This window comes from Talpa occidentalis, unplaced genomic scaffold (assembly GCF_014898055.3).
Source record: "Talpa occidentalis isolate TD23 unplaced genomic scaffold, MPIMG_talOcc4v2.1 talOcc4.8, whole genome shotgun sequence".
NCBI classification, from domain to species: domain Eukaryota; kingdom Metazoa; phylum Chordata; class Mammalia; order Eulipotyphla; family Talpidae; genus Talpa; species Talpa occidentalis.
This window is the reverse complement of record NW_023605194.1, coordinates 4,168,166-4,183,837: the sequence shown is the minus strand read 5'-3', so window position 1 is coordinate 4,183,837 and position 15,672 is coordinate 4,168,166. Positions and strand designations below refer to the sequence as shown.

General features: G+C 51.2%; 1 protein-coding gene across 1 annotated transcript; it reads right to left on the bottom strand.

Annotated features, from left to right (window-relative positions):
* Positions 1 to 13,052: 13,052 nt before the first annotated feature.
* On the bottom strand, positions 13,053 to 15,445 carry NKX1-2 (NK1 homeobox 2). Its single transcript, XM_037497557.2, has 2 exons — positions 15,232 to 15,445; positions 13,053 to 13,782 (listed from the first exon to the last, which is right to left on the bottom strand). Exons 1-2 carry the CDS (start codon positions 15,443 to 15,445, stop codon positions 13,073 to 13,075), a joined length of 924 nt encoding a protein of 307 aa, XP_037353454.1. The 3' UTR covers positions 13,053 to 13,072.
* Positions 15,446 to 15,672: the final 227 nt, after the last annotated feature.

The window sequence follows — 15,672 nt, the reverse complement described above, 5'->3', positions numbered from 1 at the left end:
CAGAAGCCCCAGTAGTCCAAAGCCCTTCCCTCTCCTAGAATAATAAAGCCACTCAGATTAAAGTCCTAGAAGCTTGGGTTGAAGAAAGGAGGGGAGTTCCGAGCAGTCTCCCGGCTGGCTCCTTGTTCAGGTGCAGAGGTCATGTCACCTGGGCCTGGCAAGCTCAAAAAGCTTTGTGCCAGAGAGAAGAAGGGCCCATTCTTTACAAGGGGCATGAGATACGCAACAAAGTCGATCCTGTGGGAGTTGGTGACTGTGGGCAGAAGGTACTGTGTTCCTAGAAGTCTTAGCAGGGTAAGAGAACATACCAGAAGATGGATGGAGGCAAACTGTAGCCAATTCTGTTCACAGAGCTGCCAGTAAAGGCCGCAGTAGCCAGCTCTACAGCAGATATTTTTTTTTTAAAGATTTGATTATTTATTTATACAAGCACTGGGTACAGTCAGAAGCGCGGGAGGGTGAGAGAATTCACCAGAGCCAGAGCGGGGAGCAGAGCAGGCAGAAGGACCGAAGTACACTGCTGAGGGGAGCAGCGGGCGGCAGGAGAGGTCTGTGCGCCATGTGGAACCCTTGCCCGGTGGCCGAGGATCGAACCGGAGCTGCAGAGGCTGCGGGCAGCTTCACAGCCCAGCGCTCAACCGCTGCGCCACCGGGGAGGCCCTATAGCAGATATTTAAAAAGAGACTCAAGTTGTAGAGCTGAAAAATCAACTAATTCTCAATATTGAGGCAAAATAGATATTTTATTTTGATATGTATATGCATTAGAGATGTAACATGCATAATAGATTTTAGAGCTGAAGAGTCTTAAGGACCTATTCTAGCACTTCTAGAGGTAGAAGTCCAAGATTCCTGGGTACAGGGCCCCCAGCCAGTGTTAGGAAATAGGTGAGGGGCAGCCAAGAAGCCAGGTGCGCCACCCCATCACATTCTGTGCTTGAGCATTTCATCAAAAGTAAGTGTGTCAACTAAGAACAAAAAAGATTAAAGTAAAATTCTTGACAAATATTGAAGTAGTGAATTAGCATTTATTTGGAAAATATTTACATTGCTTATTAATTAAAAAATAAGAGAAACTTCAAGTACTAGTTAAATATTGACATCCTTATCTATTTAGGTACTAAAAAGTTCAGTGTATTTTGCAATGATTTTTTTTTTTATTGATTCCATGAAGGCTAATACTGAGTGCCCAAACTTGGATAACTTTTATTACTTTTCTTTGTAGAAACTTAATTCTGATTCTTTTTAGTTGGACTATAATAAAAAGGGGGGAGGGGAAGCTATTATTTATTAATTGAAAATAGGGCCTCCCTGGTGGCGTAGGGGTTAAGCCTTAGCACTATCACCAACGAGGTCTGAGTTCAATCTCCTGCCAGGCAGATGGCCCACATGGCACAGCAGACCTCTCCTGTCTCGCCTGCTTCTCCCCTCAGCAGTGGATTTCAGTCAATCTGCCTGTTCTGCTCCCCATTCTGTCTCTGGTAAATCCTCTCACACCCCACCCCCTGCACCTCTGGCTTACATCCCAGTTCTTCTACACAAATAAATAAATAAATAAATCTTTTTTTAAAAAAACTAAATATGGTTAAATACTTTTTTTTTCTTTTTAATTTTTCTAGAGGCATGTCTTATTTATTTATTATTTATTTTGTTTGTTTGTTTGGTTTATACATGCACTGGGTACAGTCAGAAGCACAGGAGGGTGAGAGAATTCACCAGAGCCAGAGCAGGGAGCAGAGCAGGCAGAGGGACCGAGGTACACTGCTGAGGGGAGCAGCGGGCGGCAGGGGAGGTCTGCGCGCCATGTGGGACCCTCCTCTGGTGGCCGGGGAGCAGCCGGGGATCGAACCGGCTGCAGAGGCTGCAGGCAGCTTCGCAACCCAGCGCTCAACCACTGAGCCACCGGGGAGGCCCCTGGTTAAATATACTTTTAAAGAGCATTTACATCTCATGCAAATGCCTTTTAAATAAATATACATATGGTATTTTAAATCTCTTCATCTTTGTTGACAATGCTTAATGTTTGTCTTTGTTCAGAATTTTGCCAAGAGTGGTTGACCATTTTGGAAATTGGGGCACGGACAGCAATGCCAGTCCTGGTATTTGTGTCACCAGAAAGTTCTCCTTACATGGCCCTAATATTCTAAAGGTCTAGGGTCCTTCTCTTTGCTTTTAACCTGGATTTGATAGGGGCACGGGAGGAAGAGAAGGGCACCATGCCTGGTACAGGAATCTGCATACACCCACTCAGCATGGGCTACATGCAAACACTGTGTGGTTAAGAATGTGTTTTCTTTGAACAAAAACTCTTGTTTTAGGTCCTCCCCGGTGGCGCAGCGGTTGAGTCCTGGTTGCGAGGCTGCCCGTGGCCTCTGCGGTGCCGGTTCGATCCCCGGCTGCTCCCCGGCCACCGGAGGAGGGTCCCGCATGGCGCGCAGACCTCTCCTGCCGCCCGCTGCTCCCCTCAGCAGTGTACTTCGGTCTTTCTGCCTGCTCTGCTCCCGGCTCTGGCTCTGGTGAATTTGTAACAGGGTGGTCTCCAGGAAAGGGGGAGGTTCCCTGCCCCACCCAAGGAAGGGTGGAGCTGAGCAGGAAGAGGAGAAGCTGCAGAAGAGACTAAGGAAGGAAGCAGGATGGAGCAAGGAGACCTGGAGGAGGCACATGGAGCCTAGAGACACGTGAAGAAACTGCGCTTGTCTTTTGGTCGTGGACTAGGTGACACAGATGTGGGTGAGACCCGTGGGGAGGTGACCATGGCAGCTTTTATCTTGATGTTGATTTTGCTCTTTTCCTTCCGGGCTTGTCCGGTTGTTTGTGACCCTTTTCTGTGGGTCCCCACTGGAAGATGTTTTAGACTTGTGGTAGACTTTGGGGCCTTGCTCTGGGCCAATCCCATATGGATGGACTTTTACCCACGAGGGGATGGGTAACTTTAGGTGCTTCATTTAGAAACTAGACTCTTTGCCTTACCTGTATTGTTTCCTAGTTTAATTAAAGTTCCTTCCCATTAAAGTCTCCTATGTTTTGTGTTGATGCGGCGGATGGCAGAACCCATGTAGAATAGGCAGGTTTGCAGGGTTTGGGCTGCCCCTCTCCCTGTCCTATAACACTATAACAGATTTGGCGACCACGAAGATTTAGGACAGAGCCATCCGTGGCTAGTCAGCCCCATGGGGAAATTGGGCTTCCCTATGGCACTGGCTACCATAAGCGCAAATGTGATTTTTGGTTTCTCCGGTGTGTTTGTTTCATATGTCGATTTGCTGTTGAAAAACTGGCTTGGGCTTTGTGAAGATCTGTGTGTCTGTATGTAATTTTTTTGTAGTGACTTGCTAAGACATTTGATTTTGTGGAAATTGTTCTGTGCCAGTTTTACTCAAAAGATTAGGCAGTACATTGGACCATGTGGCCAGATCAAAGATGGCGTCTGAGGCCACTTGGCTGGCTCTTGTAAAATTCAGTTTCTTGTTGCTAACCTGTTTGCCTTGTTTGTAGGGTTCCAGAGACCTCCAAAGAAGGTGAGGAAGCTTGCCTCCATTGGCAGGACTGGACAACCCGGCCAACGAAAATGCCCTGGTACCCTCGAGAAGAGAAAAGCCCAGGTGGAGTCTGATGAGACCAACTTTATACCTGAAGCCTGCATCGACCAGATGCCAACGGTTCGCTCTGATCCTGTATGGAATATTTCAACAAAGCCAGCTAAAATTGCTGTTAGTTATTTCTACTCTGTGATTTTATGCAAAAATAGGAAAAATGGTTTAAAAGTAGATTTAGTTTGCAAACTTTTGCTTTACTGTTAAAAGTTTGGGATCAAGGTTGACAAAATTTGTGGTTTTTTACATCAGTTGAACCATTTTAACATTTTTTCCCTGTGATTTTGATATATTTGCTATCTTGTTTTAGCCAATGCTCCAAATTTTTTCTTTTGGCTTGGATAATGGACTATTTTCAAGTAATGAAAAACTGTCATACTGGACATTCATGGACAATGCTGCTGACTAATTGTTGCTTCTCTTACACACATTGTAACCCTAAAAAACACTGTCTCCTAAGATTACACCCTGAGATTGTGCCACCATAGATATGGTGGAATAAAATTAAAAGGGGGGATTGTAACAGGGTGGTCTCCAGGAAAGGGGGAGGTTCCCTGCCCCACCCAAGGAAGGGTGGAGCTGAGCAGGAAGAGGAAAAGCTGCAGAAGAGACTAAGGAAGGAAGCAGGATGGAGCAAGGAGACCTGGAGGAGGCACATGGAGCCTAGAGACACGTGAAGAAACTGCGCTTGTCTTTTGGTCGTGGACTAGGTGACACAGATGTGGGTGAGACCCGTGGGGAGGTGACCATGGCAGCTTTTATCTTGATGTTGATTTTGCTCTTTTCCTTCCGGGCTTGTCCGGTTGTTTGTGACCCTTTTCTGTGGGTCCCCACTGGAAGATGTTTTAGACTTGTGGTAGACTTTGGGGCCTTGCTCTGGGCCAATCCCATATGGATGGACTTTTACCCACGAGGGGATGGGTAACTTTAGGTGCTTCATTTAGAAACTAGACTCTTTTGCCTTACCTGTATTGTTTCCTAGTTTAATTAAAGTTCCTTCCCATTAAAGTCTCCTATGTTTTGTGTTGATGCGGCGGATGGCAGAACCCATGTAGAATAGGCAGGTTTGCAGGGTTTGGGCTGACCCTCTCCCTGTCCTATAACAAATTCTCTCACATTCCCCCGCTTCTGACTGTACCCAGTGCTTGTATAAACAAAACAAACAAACAAATAATAAATAAATAAAAAACATGCCTCTATAAAAAAAATATAAATAAAATTTAAAAATAAATAAATAAATAAAACTCTTGTTTTGAACTGCGAGTCGTGCCCAGTGATGCCTGAAGAGGTGTGGAACATTGCATTGACACCATCAGGAAAACATGTTGTTTTTCCCAGGCCCAGGAAAACAGAACGAACCAGGGTCAAGATGACCGAGGAAGCCACAACACCCCAGAGACACAATGAAGACCAGAAACACTACGGGTTACTGAGGTGGGAGGCTTGCATATGTTAACTTTGTTTAGTTCACTACAAACAAGAAGACTTGGGGTGACATGTTAGAATGGGTTTGGGGGTAAAATATGTCCTTCTCCCAGATCATGGGCTTCCTCCCAATAAAGTGTGTGTTACAGATTCAATTCCTGTCTCTGTTCAAATGTCTACAGGCAGGGCCTCCCATGGTGGTGCAGCAGTTGAGCACTGGGCTGCCCGCAGCCTCTGCAGTGCTGGGTCAATCCCCGGCTGCCAGGCGACGGTTTCACATGGCGCGCAGACCTCTCCTGCCGCCCGCTGCTCCCCTCAGCATTGTACCTCGGTCCTTCTGCCTGCTCTGCTCCCCTCTCTGGCTCTGGTGAATTCTCTCACCCTCCCGCGCTTCTGACTGTACCCAGTGCATGTATAAATAAATAAATAAATAAATAAATAAATAAATAAATAAATAAATAAATCTTAAAAAAAAAAAACCACACTCCTTTAAAAAAATAATAATAAAATAAATGTCTACAGGCAGTGACAGGCTGCCCAACCCAGTGTTTCCCAGATTCTCCTCCACACGGATTCTACTGGTGAAAAGGAATAAAATTCTTAAATTAGGAGTGAGCAATTCCCTTCTCTCCTTCCTCAAGACTGACTTATTCCTCTTGTTAAGCAAATTTACTTTTGTTTTCACATGTCTGTTGTTGGGAGCTGCTGCCCTAAAGGGAGCTGGAGTTTTTGGAGACCTGTTTACTCTGCATACGCAGTTCCAGGACGTTAGCAGTTCTGCAAACAGAACTTCCCAGAATGGGGTCCTGTTCTCTGAGGATATGCTGGCTTCTGTGCATGTTCCCTGCTAACCAGGAAAACCTGTTTTCAGCAGTAACTTACTAATCTGTATATGCAAAAAACACAATTGAGTGCTATTTTATTGTTCCTTTGTTCATATTGTTAGGGGGAAAAGGCTGTCCTAAAGCTAATCCCATACAGGCTTTGTGGACTCCACCCCCACCCCCAGGCCAAAGCCAAAGACACTGGGAACTCCAAATCCCATCACCACCAAAGGGAAGGTGGCTGGGACCTGAGGGTGGGGTTCAGCAGCCAGGTGGATACAAAAGGCAGACACGTGGGCTTTGGGGATCCCCCATTTTGGCTCTCCGCCAGCTCGCAGCGTCCAGCCAGCTCTGAGAGTGACTTTGGGTTTCCAGGTTGTCGGATCGGGAAGGACGCATTAAAGACTTTATTTCCCTATTTTCTCCCTGAGTTGCACATTTTCCTTATTTCCTTTTCCCTTGTAAATAAACCTTTTATTAACCTTTTGTGTGTGTCTGTAGTGGAGTATTCATGAGTCCCTTGTAAGCGCGCGGGTGAGGACCCACAGCCAGGAACCCGTTCAATATCGGGGCTGCCCTATAACAATATCTTCAATAAAAGTGTGGGCTGGGAGAGTGAGGGGCAGAGCTGCTCTCGGTGGCTCTCCCCAGCCTCCCCCCACTGCAAATTCATTTGGACTCTGAGTCTTCATTCATAGCAGAGAACGTCACCGGCTGTCCTGTCTGCAGCAGTCTGTATCAGTTCACACATAAAGTCAAGTCACGAGATGGCTGTTTTTAAACAGCTGTCTCATAGACCCCTCCCTCCCCACAAGCCTCCTCCAACTTGGTCTCCCCATTTTTCATTCAGTTTTGAACTATCTATGCAGAGCCTCCCCATTCACAAAGCACTGTGCAGAACTCTGCAATGCTAACTGGAATAAAGAAGTCTTTCTTTTTAAAAAATTATTTACTTATTTATGCAGAGAACTGGGGTATAGTCCAAAGGTGCAGAGGGTGAGAGGATTTGTTATAGAGCAGCCCCGATATTAAACGGGTTCCTGGCTGTGGGTCCTCACCCGCGCGCTTTAAAGGGACTTATGAATACTCCACTACAGATACACACAAAAGGTTCATAAAAGGTTTATTTACAAGAGGAAAGGAAATAAGGAAAATGTACAACTCAGGGAGAAAATAGGGAAATAAAGTCTTTAATGCGTCCTACCCGATCCGCCGACCTGGAAACCCAAAGTCACTCTCAGAGCTGGCTGGACGCTGCGAGCTGGCGGGGAGCCAAAATGGGGGATCCCCAAAGCCCACGTGTCTGCCTTTTATATCCACCTGGCTGCTGAACCCCACCCTCAGGTCCCAGCCACCTTCCCTTTGGTGGTGATGGGATTTGGAGTTCCCAGTGTCTTTGGCTTTGACCTGGGGTGGGGGTGGAGTCCACAAAGCCTATATAGAAATAGCTTTGGGACATCCTTTTCCCCCTAACAGATTCACCATTCTGGAAACAGAACAGGCAGATCTACTGAAATACACTGCTGCGGGGAGCAGCGGTGGGGGGCGGGGTACAGGAGAGATCTGCTGCACCATGAGGGTCACCTCCCTGGCCAGGGTGGTGATAGCACTGAGACTTAACCCCTAGGTGGTGATAGTGCTGAGACTTAACCACTGGGCCACCAGGGAGGCCCCTGGAATAAAAGTCGTAATGACAGTTGAAGAGTTTATTAGATCTTCACAGTGAGGACTTGAACCTGGGAAGCAGTCCAACAGATTTTACTGAGAAAGATGTTGCAACAATCACAAGTTTGTGTTAATTTTTATAGGTAGGAACAGTGTGTCATTGAAGTTAAAAGTGTAATTATTCTTGGCAGGGGGTGGCTGGTCCTAAACTATTTGACCTAAAGTGTGATGCCATCTATGCACAAAAGAAGGCAGTGCTGGGGGCTAATCACGTCCCTGTTTTATAATGAATGCACCATGGAGATGCAAAGGCTGGGTGTCCATTGTTTAAATCTTCTTTATCTGATTTCTTGGTCATTAGTGGGAGTTGAAAGGCTGGTTTTAACTGTAGAACAGAGACTTTGCATAGCAGTTTCACAGGCCTCAAATCTATGCAGGTGACTTTCCTCTCTTGTGTGCTAGAGTGGAGAAGGCGGTGCCCAGGACACTTTACAGTATATTCACAGGAAGTCCAGATCTAGAGCATCTGGGTGATATAGAGGATCGCCACTAGATGTGACACTCGAAAAGATCCAGTCACCTCTAAGCCACCCAGAGACTCAAAACATGGTGGCCTGATTATTTTTATTTACAAAAACGAATACAGTCTCTTCTGCAAGTCCTTATGGTCGTCTCCTGGCCTTGGATCCTATTTTAGAGATTTCTACTAAAATCTAAATAAATTATTATTTTACTCCAAAGGCACTAGTATGTTCTATCCCTAGGATTTGCTGAATTAATTTTTATTTAGCCGTGAAGTGTCACACAGATAGCTCAGAAGCTCACTCTAGTCCACCACACAGCTGCCCTAGAGTTTTCTCCACTGTTCCTTGGAGTTAGGAAGTCCAGTTGGGCCTGATTACTTGTCAGGAACTTCCTTCTGAACTGACCCTCTTGCAGTTGGTAACAAGACTTCCCTTCTGTATTAATTTTCTAAAGGAAGTTTTGTAACAGGGTGGTCCCCAGGAAAGGGGGAGTTTCCCTGCCCCACCCAAGGGAGGGTGGAGCTGAGCAGGAAGAGGAGAAGCTGCAGAAGAGACTGAGGAAGGAAGCAGGATGGAGCCAGGAGACCTGGAGGAGGCGCATGGAGCCGAGAGACACGTGAAGAAACTGCGCTTGTCTTTTGGTCGTGGACGGGGTGACACAGATGTGGGTGAGACCTGTGGGGAGGTGACAGTGGCAGCTTTTATCTTGATGTTGATTTTGCTCTTTTCCTTCCGGGCTTGTCTGGTTGTTTCTGACCCTTTTCTGTTGGGTCCCCACTGGAAGATGCTTTAGACTTGTGGCAGGCTTTGGGGCCTTGCTCTGGACTGATCCCATATGGATGGACTTTTACCCACGAGGGGACGGGTAACTTTGGGTGCTTCATTTAGAAACTAGATTCTTTGCCTTTCCTGTATTGTTTCCTAATTAAAGTTCCTTCCCATTAAAGTCTCATATGTTTTGTGTTGATGCGGCGGATGGCAGAACCCATTTAGAATAGGCAGGTTTGGGCCTCTCCAGTGGCGCAGTGGTTGAGCGCTGGGTTGCGAAGCTGCCTGCAGCCTCTGCGACACCGGTTCGATCCCCAGCTGCTCCCTGGCCACAGGAGGAGGGTCCCGCATGGCGCGCAGACCTCTCCTGCTGCCCACTGCTCCCCTCAGCAGTGTACTTGGGTCCTTCTGCCTGCTCTGCTCCCCACTCTGGCTCTGGTGAATTCTCTCACCCTCCCGCGCTTCTGACTGTACCCAGTGCATGTATAAACAAAACAAACAAACAAATAAATAAATAAATAAAGCAGGCCTCTATTAAAAAAAAAAAATAGAATAGGCAGGTTTGCGGGGTTTGGGCTGCTCCTCTCCCTGTCCTATAACAGTTTGAGATAGATAAATCCAGCTTCCCCAGTTCCCCACTGCCCAGATGGTCCCAAGACAGTTTTAATTCTCTCAATTTCCAAAGATTGATTCTAGAAGGAACTTTGGAAGCCTTCAAATTACATAAATTGGGCCTCCCTGGTGGCTCAAGGGGTTAAGCACAGCACTGTGAAGATATTCACAACCACAGCAGCACAAGTTCGATGCTTGGCCAACCATGAGGCTACCCACAGGGTGCAGCAGACCTCTCCTGTCTCCCCGCTGCTCCCCTCAGCAGTGTATTTCAGTAGATCTGCCTGTTCTGCGCCCCACTCTGTCTCTGGTGAATCCTCTCACCCCCTGCATCTCTGGTCTGTGTTCCAGCTCTTGTGTACATGGATAAATAATTCTTTAAAAAAAAAATGACATAAATTATCAGTTCTTTCTTTTTGATAAACTGACACTACAGAATTCCTTATCTTTGGCATTTTCTCCCTCCAGTGACTTTTTTGTTTTATAAATATTAATACAATGACTTCATTTACAAATCAAAGCAAGGAAGTACATCTTAAGATGTCTTCCTCCTGCCCCATCCAGCCCTATGGTCCACACCCACACACCTTCTGCCCCCACCCCTTATCTTTTATATTAGCGTCTCCTTTTTTTTTTTTTTAAGATTTTTAAAATTTATTTATGCATACAAGAACTGGGGTTTAGGCTAGAGGTACAGGAGGTGAGAGGATTCATCAGACAGAGTGGGGAGCAGAACAGGCAGATTTTACAGAAATACATTGGCCTGGGATCCAACTCAGGCCTTAGTGGTGATAGCACTGAGGCTTAACCCCTAGGCCACCAGGGAGGCCCTGTGGTACCTTCAGACCCTATAGCCTGGACTTGGGAAAGTGTTCCCCAGATTCAGCTTCTTCTACCTTAGAAGCTGAAAGTTATTTAGAAACAAAGTAACATCAAAGTTAGAAACAAAGTTACATTTGTAAACGTATTCATTAAACATGAAAGAAAACAGGTCACATGAAAAGAAGGGATTTTTTAAAAATAAATAGCTTTATAAGATTGCCGGCTCCTCCTTTCGTGCAGACTGGACCCAATGTTCTTGGCCAGGTGACATCTCGCCATGTGACCAGCAGCTGCCCGGGAGAGCCATTTATTTAAAAGTCTCCTCTTTGGAGCCGGTTCCAAATCCAGGGGTTACTAAATACATCACTTATAAATTGGCAGGAAGAACCTCACCGTTTCCTGAGTGCACACTATGTGCTTCTAAGAGGCGTGGAAAAATCAGTAGGTTAGTTCAAGATGGAGGGGCCAGTAAGTGATGGAGGGAGGGAGTAAAGGACCACCTCTTCTCCCTGTACACCTTCCTCTAGGAAGAGACCGAAACAGACACACTCTAATCTTCCTGATGCCTGGGACCCCATGAGCTTAGCAAACCCCATCTAGAATGGGTGCTGGATATGAATTTGTGGCAGGAATAAAGGCAGCAAGGGAGGGAGGGCCCAAGGCAGGGGGAGCACTGGGGTACACCTCCTGTCCGATACTGACTTTCCCACAGTACGAAATGCCAAAACAGCTCTCAGGTCATCTAGAAATTCTTTTTCACCAAACATTTTATGTGATTGGCATCCCCATGTAAAGCGTAAATCTCCCTGAAGTTATCAGACCAAGGTTAGAGGCTCAGTTCTTAAGTAGAGATGTGACCCTGGGCTGAGCGTTAGTTCCTTAGGTTAGAGAAAGGTATTCCTTTCTCTGTGATTCTGCACCCACAAACAGGAATGAAGGGTCCCGTGTCTCACGCAGATTCAGGTCTTAGTAGCAGATCCTGCCTCTGTACACTCCTTTCATACCAGAGAATGTTGCTTTTGAGAAACCACGTAATTGCTCTGGAGGGAGTGTGTTTATCAACAACAAACTGAATAATACGATATTTTTCTCAACCACAGTAACTGCATTTTTAATCTCTTCTGGCATCAACTGCCTTTTAGAACGTTATGATCCATTGTTTGGGAATAACTCTTTTCTTTGAAATAAAAGGAAAAGAGTCTCATTAGCAAGTAGCAATGAAATTACACATTCCCAACTCTTATAACTCACTGAATACAAAGTCGTCATTTAATTTGGAAGCAGGAGGGGATAGTTTCTATCATCCCACTAATAGCAGAACTAGATATTTCAAGATTTTAATAATATATGTTCATAATACCAAACAGGATGCTTTTTTACTTTATAGGAAGTCAAGGGTAGGTGGTTACATTTAATTTTTTAATAATAGCAAAGACTGTTCCTCACTTACTCAAGTAAGCAAGTAAAAGGTGGGAATGAAACACACAAGGCATGGTTGGGGACGTCTGGGTTTCTGAGGTGTGGGCTACAAGCCACGTTACACAGAAAACTAAAGGATGAGAAGCTGAAACAAAGCTGGCAATAATGAAGTATAAAAACTTTACAGAACAAATTTTTAAAGTGAATTTTTTTTTTAAAGCAGCGGTTAGAATGCACATCTGCATTCAAGTTCCTGCAGCTGAATCTCTTAGGAACAGGCCTTTTGCTCTGATTTGTAGCCTCATACCCAACAAGCCCCATCTTTTGCTTGTTTCCCTGCCATCATGGAGAGACTGTTTAGAACAAGAATTGATTTCAAATGAGAATTTAGATGAAGCCCTAAAATGGTGAGTTTGTGCTTTTAAAAAGTAGTCCAACTCCTGACCCTAATGTGTGCCGGTGGCGATGCCTCCTGCTGGGCTTCCATTGCAACTGGGTGCCCAGGAATTGCTGGGTGGCTCCATTGGCAGGATGGGGCTTTTTAGAAGTACCCCCCACTGCAAGTCAAGACAGGCCATCTCACGCTCAGACTTCCAGACTTTCGTGGGGCCACGGGTCCTTCATTATCATTTTTATGCATTTGGGGGGCATCGCCAGGGTTTGTCAAAGCTGCTGTCAGAATTTAGAGGCAGCAGGTAAGTCTAGTACAAAGTTGTTAACACTTTCTGGCGTGCATCTCGGGTCTTCTCAGAAACACAGGCCCGTCCTCTAGAGGAGCAGTCCATGGAGAGTCTGTCTGGTGCAGGAACTGAAGATCTAAGTGAAGATCTAAAAACGTGGCTCTACACACGTAAAGACTAGTCCATCTCCCAGCCGCAGGGGGTGCCTCGGGCCTGGCTGTGTCAGCATGTGGGAGGACTCGGCCAATAACCAAGGATGAAAATGGCCACGATCAGCCCGGGGAAGGGAAGGCTCCTTACCCTCCGCGCGGGCCCCAATCTTGGAAGACTCCACCCCAGATGTGCGCAGTGGGCGGGCAGGCGCTCTGGGGTCACTCGGGCGCGTCCAGCTGAGTCAGGCCCGCGCCAACCCACACACCCTCCGAGGGAGCCCTCGGCCGGGCGCAGGCGGGGAGCCAGGTCCTGACGCGCGAAGGCCCGAGGTCAGCCGCGGTCTCCGGACGCGTCTGAAGATGGCAGGGCCTCGGCCTGCTTGGCGGACCCTGTGGACTCGCGGGGTCCGCGCGGCGGGCAGGGGCGCGGGTGGCAGTCGCAGGTGGCCTCTCCCTGCCCTCTGGCGGCGCCTCCGGGCAGCTGGCAGGGAAGGGGCGCGCGGACAGCCGCACCAGGAGAGCGCGCACCTGCGCCGACGCCCATCCCTCGCGAGTCCCGGCAGCGTGGCGGTCCAGAGGGGCTCCGGGCTCATAGGTGCGGGGCATAGAAAGGGGTCAGGTAGGAGGGCCCCAGAAAGGGCGCGAAGGGGCCCCCCGCGGCGGCGGCCGTGAGCGGGAAGGAGGCGGCTGCCGGGAAGAGGACGTTGGCGGCCGAGTAGGCGGGGAAAGTCTGGAAGGGCAGCGCGCCCGGGCCGGCGGGCCCCGGGCTGCCCCCCGCGCGGCCGCCGCCTCCCGGCGCCGCCCCCGACGCCCCGGGCTGGGGCGCGCTGCCCCCGGCCTGTGCCGCGCCGTCGGCGCCCGGGTTCTGCTTCTTCCACTTGGTCCTGCGGTTCTGGAACCAAATTTTGACCTGCGTCTCGGTGAGGCTGAGCGACAGCGCGAGGTTCAGGCGCTCGCACACCGACAGGTAGCGCGTGGCCCGGAACTTGTTCTCCAAGGCCACCAGCTGCTCGTAGGTGAAGGCGGTGCGCGCGCGCCGGGGCTTGGCGCAGCTGGCTTCCACCCGCCGGCGCCGCGGCCGCGGGGAGCCGGGCGAGCCCGGGGAGCCGGCGGGGCCGCCGGGGCCGCGCCCCCCCGCCGCCAGCGCCGCGCCCGGAGCCTCGGGGGAGCGCGCGGGGTCCGCCTGCAGGCGCGCAGCCCGCTCCGGCCGCCCCCGCCGGGCGTCGGGCGCGTCCTCGTCCTCCTCGGCCTCCGAGCCCTCCAGGGGCGACGCCGCGCCAGCGCCGGGGTCCGCCGCGTCTGCGGGAGAAAGCGGGGGTGACTGGAAGCCCGAAACAGCCCGGCCGGCCCGAGAGCGCAGAGTCCTCCCCGCCCAGCCCGGCCCCGGCGCGCGGTCCCCCCGCTCCAGCACGTCCCCTCCAGCGACCCCGAGGAACTGAGGTTTAGGGGTTCAGTACCCCTCGCCCTTTACACCACTGTCACCTAGTAGGCGTCCGAGGAGGGAATTTTGAATGAATGACCCCTGCCTCGAGGAACGAGACATGACTGGGCCGCGGGGCGGGGGGGACCCTAAGATCTTTGTGCGTGAAGACACCGAGACGTCAAGCGCGTCTCGGGCTGTCGCCCCCCAGGCCCGCGAGCCCGTCGTGGTCTGGGACTCCTAGCAATTAAAAAGAAGTTATTAAACTCCCCCCCCCTTTTAAAGTGAAATTCCCCTGTTCCATCTTCTCTCTCCCGCTGTGTTAATAGAGTTTCAGATTTGTGCGGGGCCGAATCAATAGATGTCATCTATTAAAGGTAAGTTTTAATCGAACAATATTAGGATCAGACAGGGAAAGGGGTTTGAAGTCGGTACCTGCAAGCTGCGGGCCGGAGATATGCAGGCGCCAGTAATAGAATATCGATCACCGGGTGGGGAGGGACCGCGGCCCCCGCGGGGGCGATCCCGACAATTACCGGGCGGGCCGCGGGGGCCCAAACGCAGCCGCCAGGGGCGCCCCGAGCCCCAGACAATCACCGCCCAATTCCGAGGCGGGGGGAGGCGGGGGGGAGGGTTGCGCGGCCCCCGCCGCCCTGCGCCGCGCGCCCCTGACCCTCCTCGCCCCTCCAGGGGAACCCCGCGCCCACGCCGATCTTTTGTTCTTCCTTCCAGATACAAACTTTCCCGGACCCCTCATCGAGTGCCCCCCGGAGTTAGAAGAGAGTCAAAAAGGAATTCGAGAAGGGACCGGAAGCCTCCCATCACCTCCCCCCAAGATGGGGCGCGCGGACGGGGAGTCTGCAGGTGTCTCTGGGGGCTCCGCGGGAAGGCTGGTGCCAACCTTCGCCCGGCCGCTCGCGGAGACCCGGCGCGGGGCTCACCCTCCGCGCCCTGGTCCGTGTCCTGGACGCGGTGGAGCGATGCGGCCACGGCTCGGGTTCGGACGTTCCCCCAGGACTTGCAGCCCAGGTCCTGGCACGTGGCGGACACCGAGTGTCCCGCAGGAAAGCGCCCGTGCACGGTGGCCCCGGGGGGTACTCTCCGCTGCGAGGTGCGCGCCCGCCTGGGCCCAGCAGGCACCGGCGAGTCCCTGACCCAGGACGCCGGAGCCTCTTCTCGGCGCCGTCCGGCTCTGAGCCTGGGGCAGCACTTCCCCGGGGGGAGGCGGCGCTCCGGGGACCTCCCCAGCCCCCGGTTGTTCCCCTCGCCGCCCCCTGTCGCCAGCTCCGGGGCAGCTTCCCGGGACCGAGGCCGCCGCGCGTCCTTACCAGGGGGCTCGCGCCGGCCGGCCGGGCGCTCGGGGCTGGCGTCCTCGCCCTCTTCGGCCTCGGCCAAACTTTTCTTGGCTTCGGGGGGAGCGGGGCGCGCGCCCGGGAGCGCGGCGCGGGTGAACTTCTGCGGGTCCAGGATGTCCAGCACGGAGAAGGAGATCTTGTGGTGGGCGGGAGCCGCCTTGGCCCCGCCGTCCTGCCATGCCAGCATGCCCGGCGCCCGCGGACCCGAGCCCGCGCTCCCGCCGCCTTCGGCCGTGGCTGGTCGCAGCTGTCCAGAGGCGAGGGGGGTCGCGGCGGCCAAGTGGAGCTGGGGAGGGGGCGGGGGAGAGCCGCGGGGGGCTGCGCGCGGATTGGCACTGGCGCGGCCCCAGCCCCGCCACGTGCAGCGCGCGGCAGCCCAGAAACTACGCGCGCCGCGCCCGGGGGCCGCGCTCG

Excerpts from the sequence above, each read along its gene's own strand:
- NKX1-2 (XM_037497557.2), bottom strand. The coding sequence starts at position 15,445 with ATGCTGGCATGGCAGGACGGCGGGGCCAAGGCGGCTCCCGCCCACCAC. Across the intron at positions 13,783-15,231 it reads CGGCCGGCGCGAGCCCCCTG|ACGCGGCGGACCCCGGCGCT; the intron begins GTAAGGACGCGC and ends TTTCTCCCGCAG.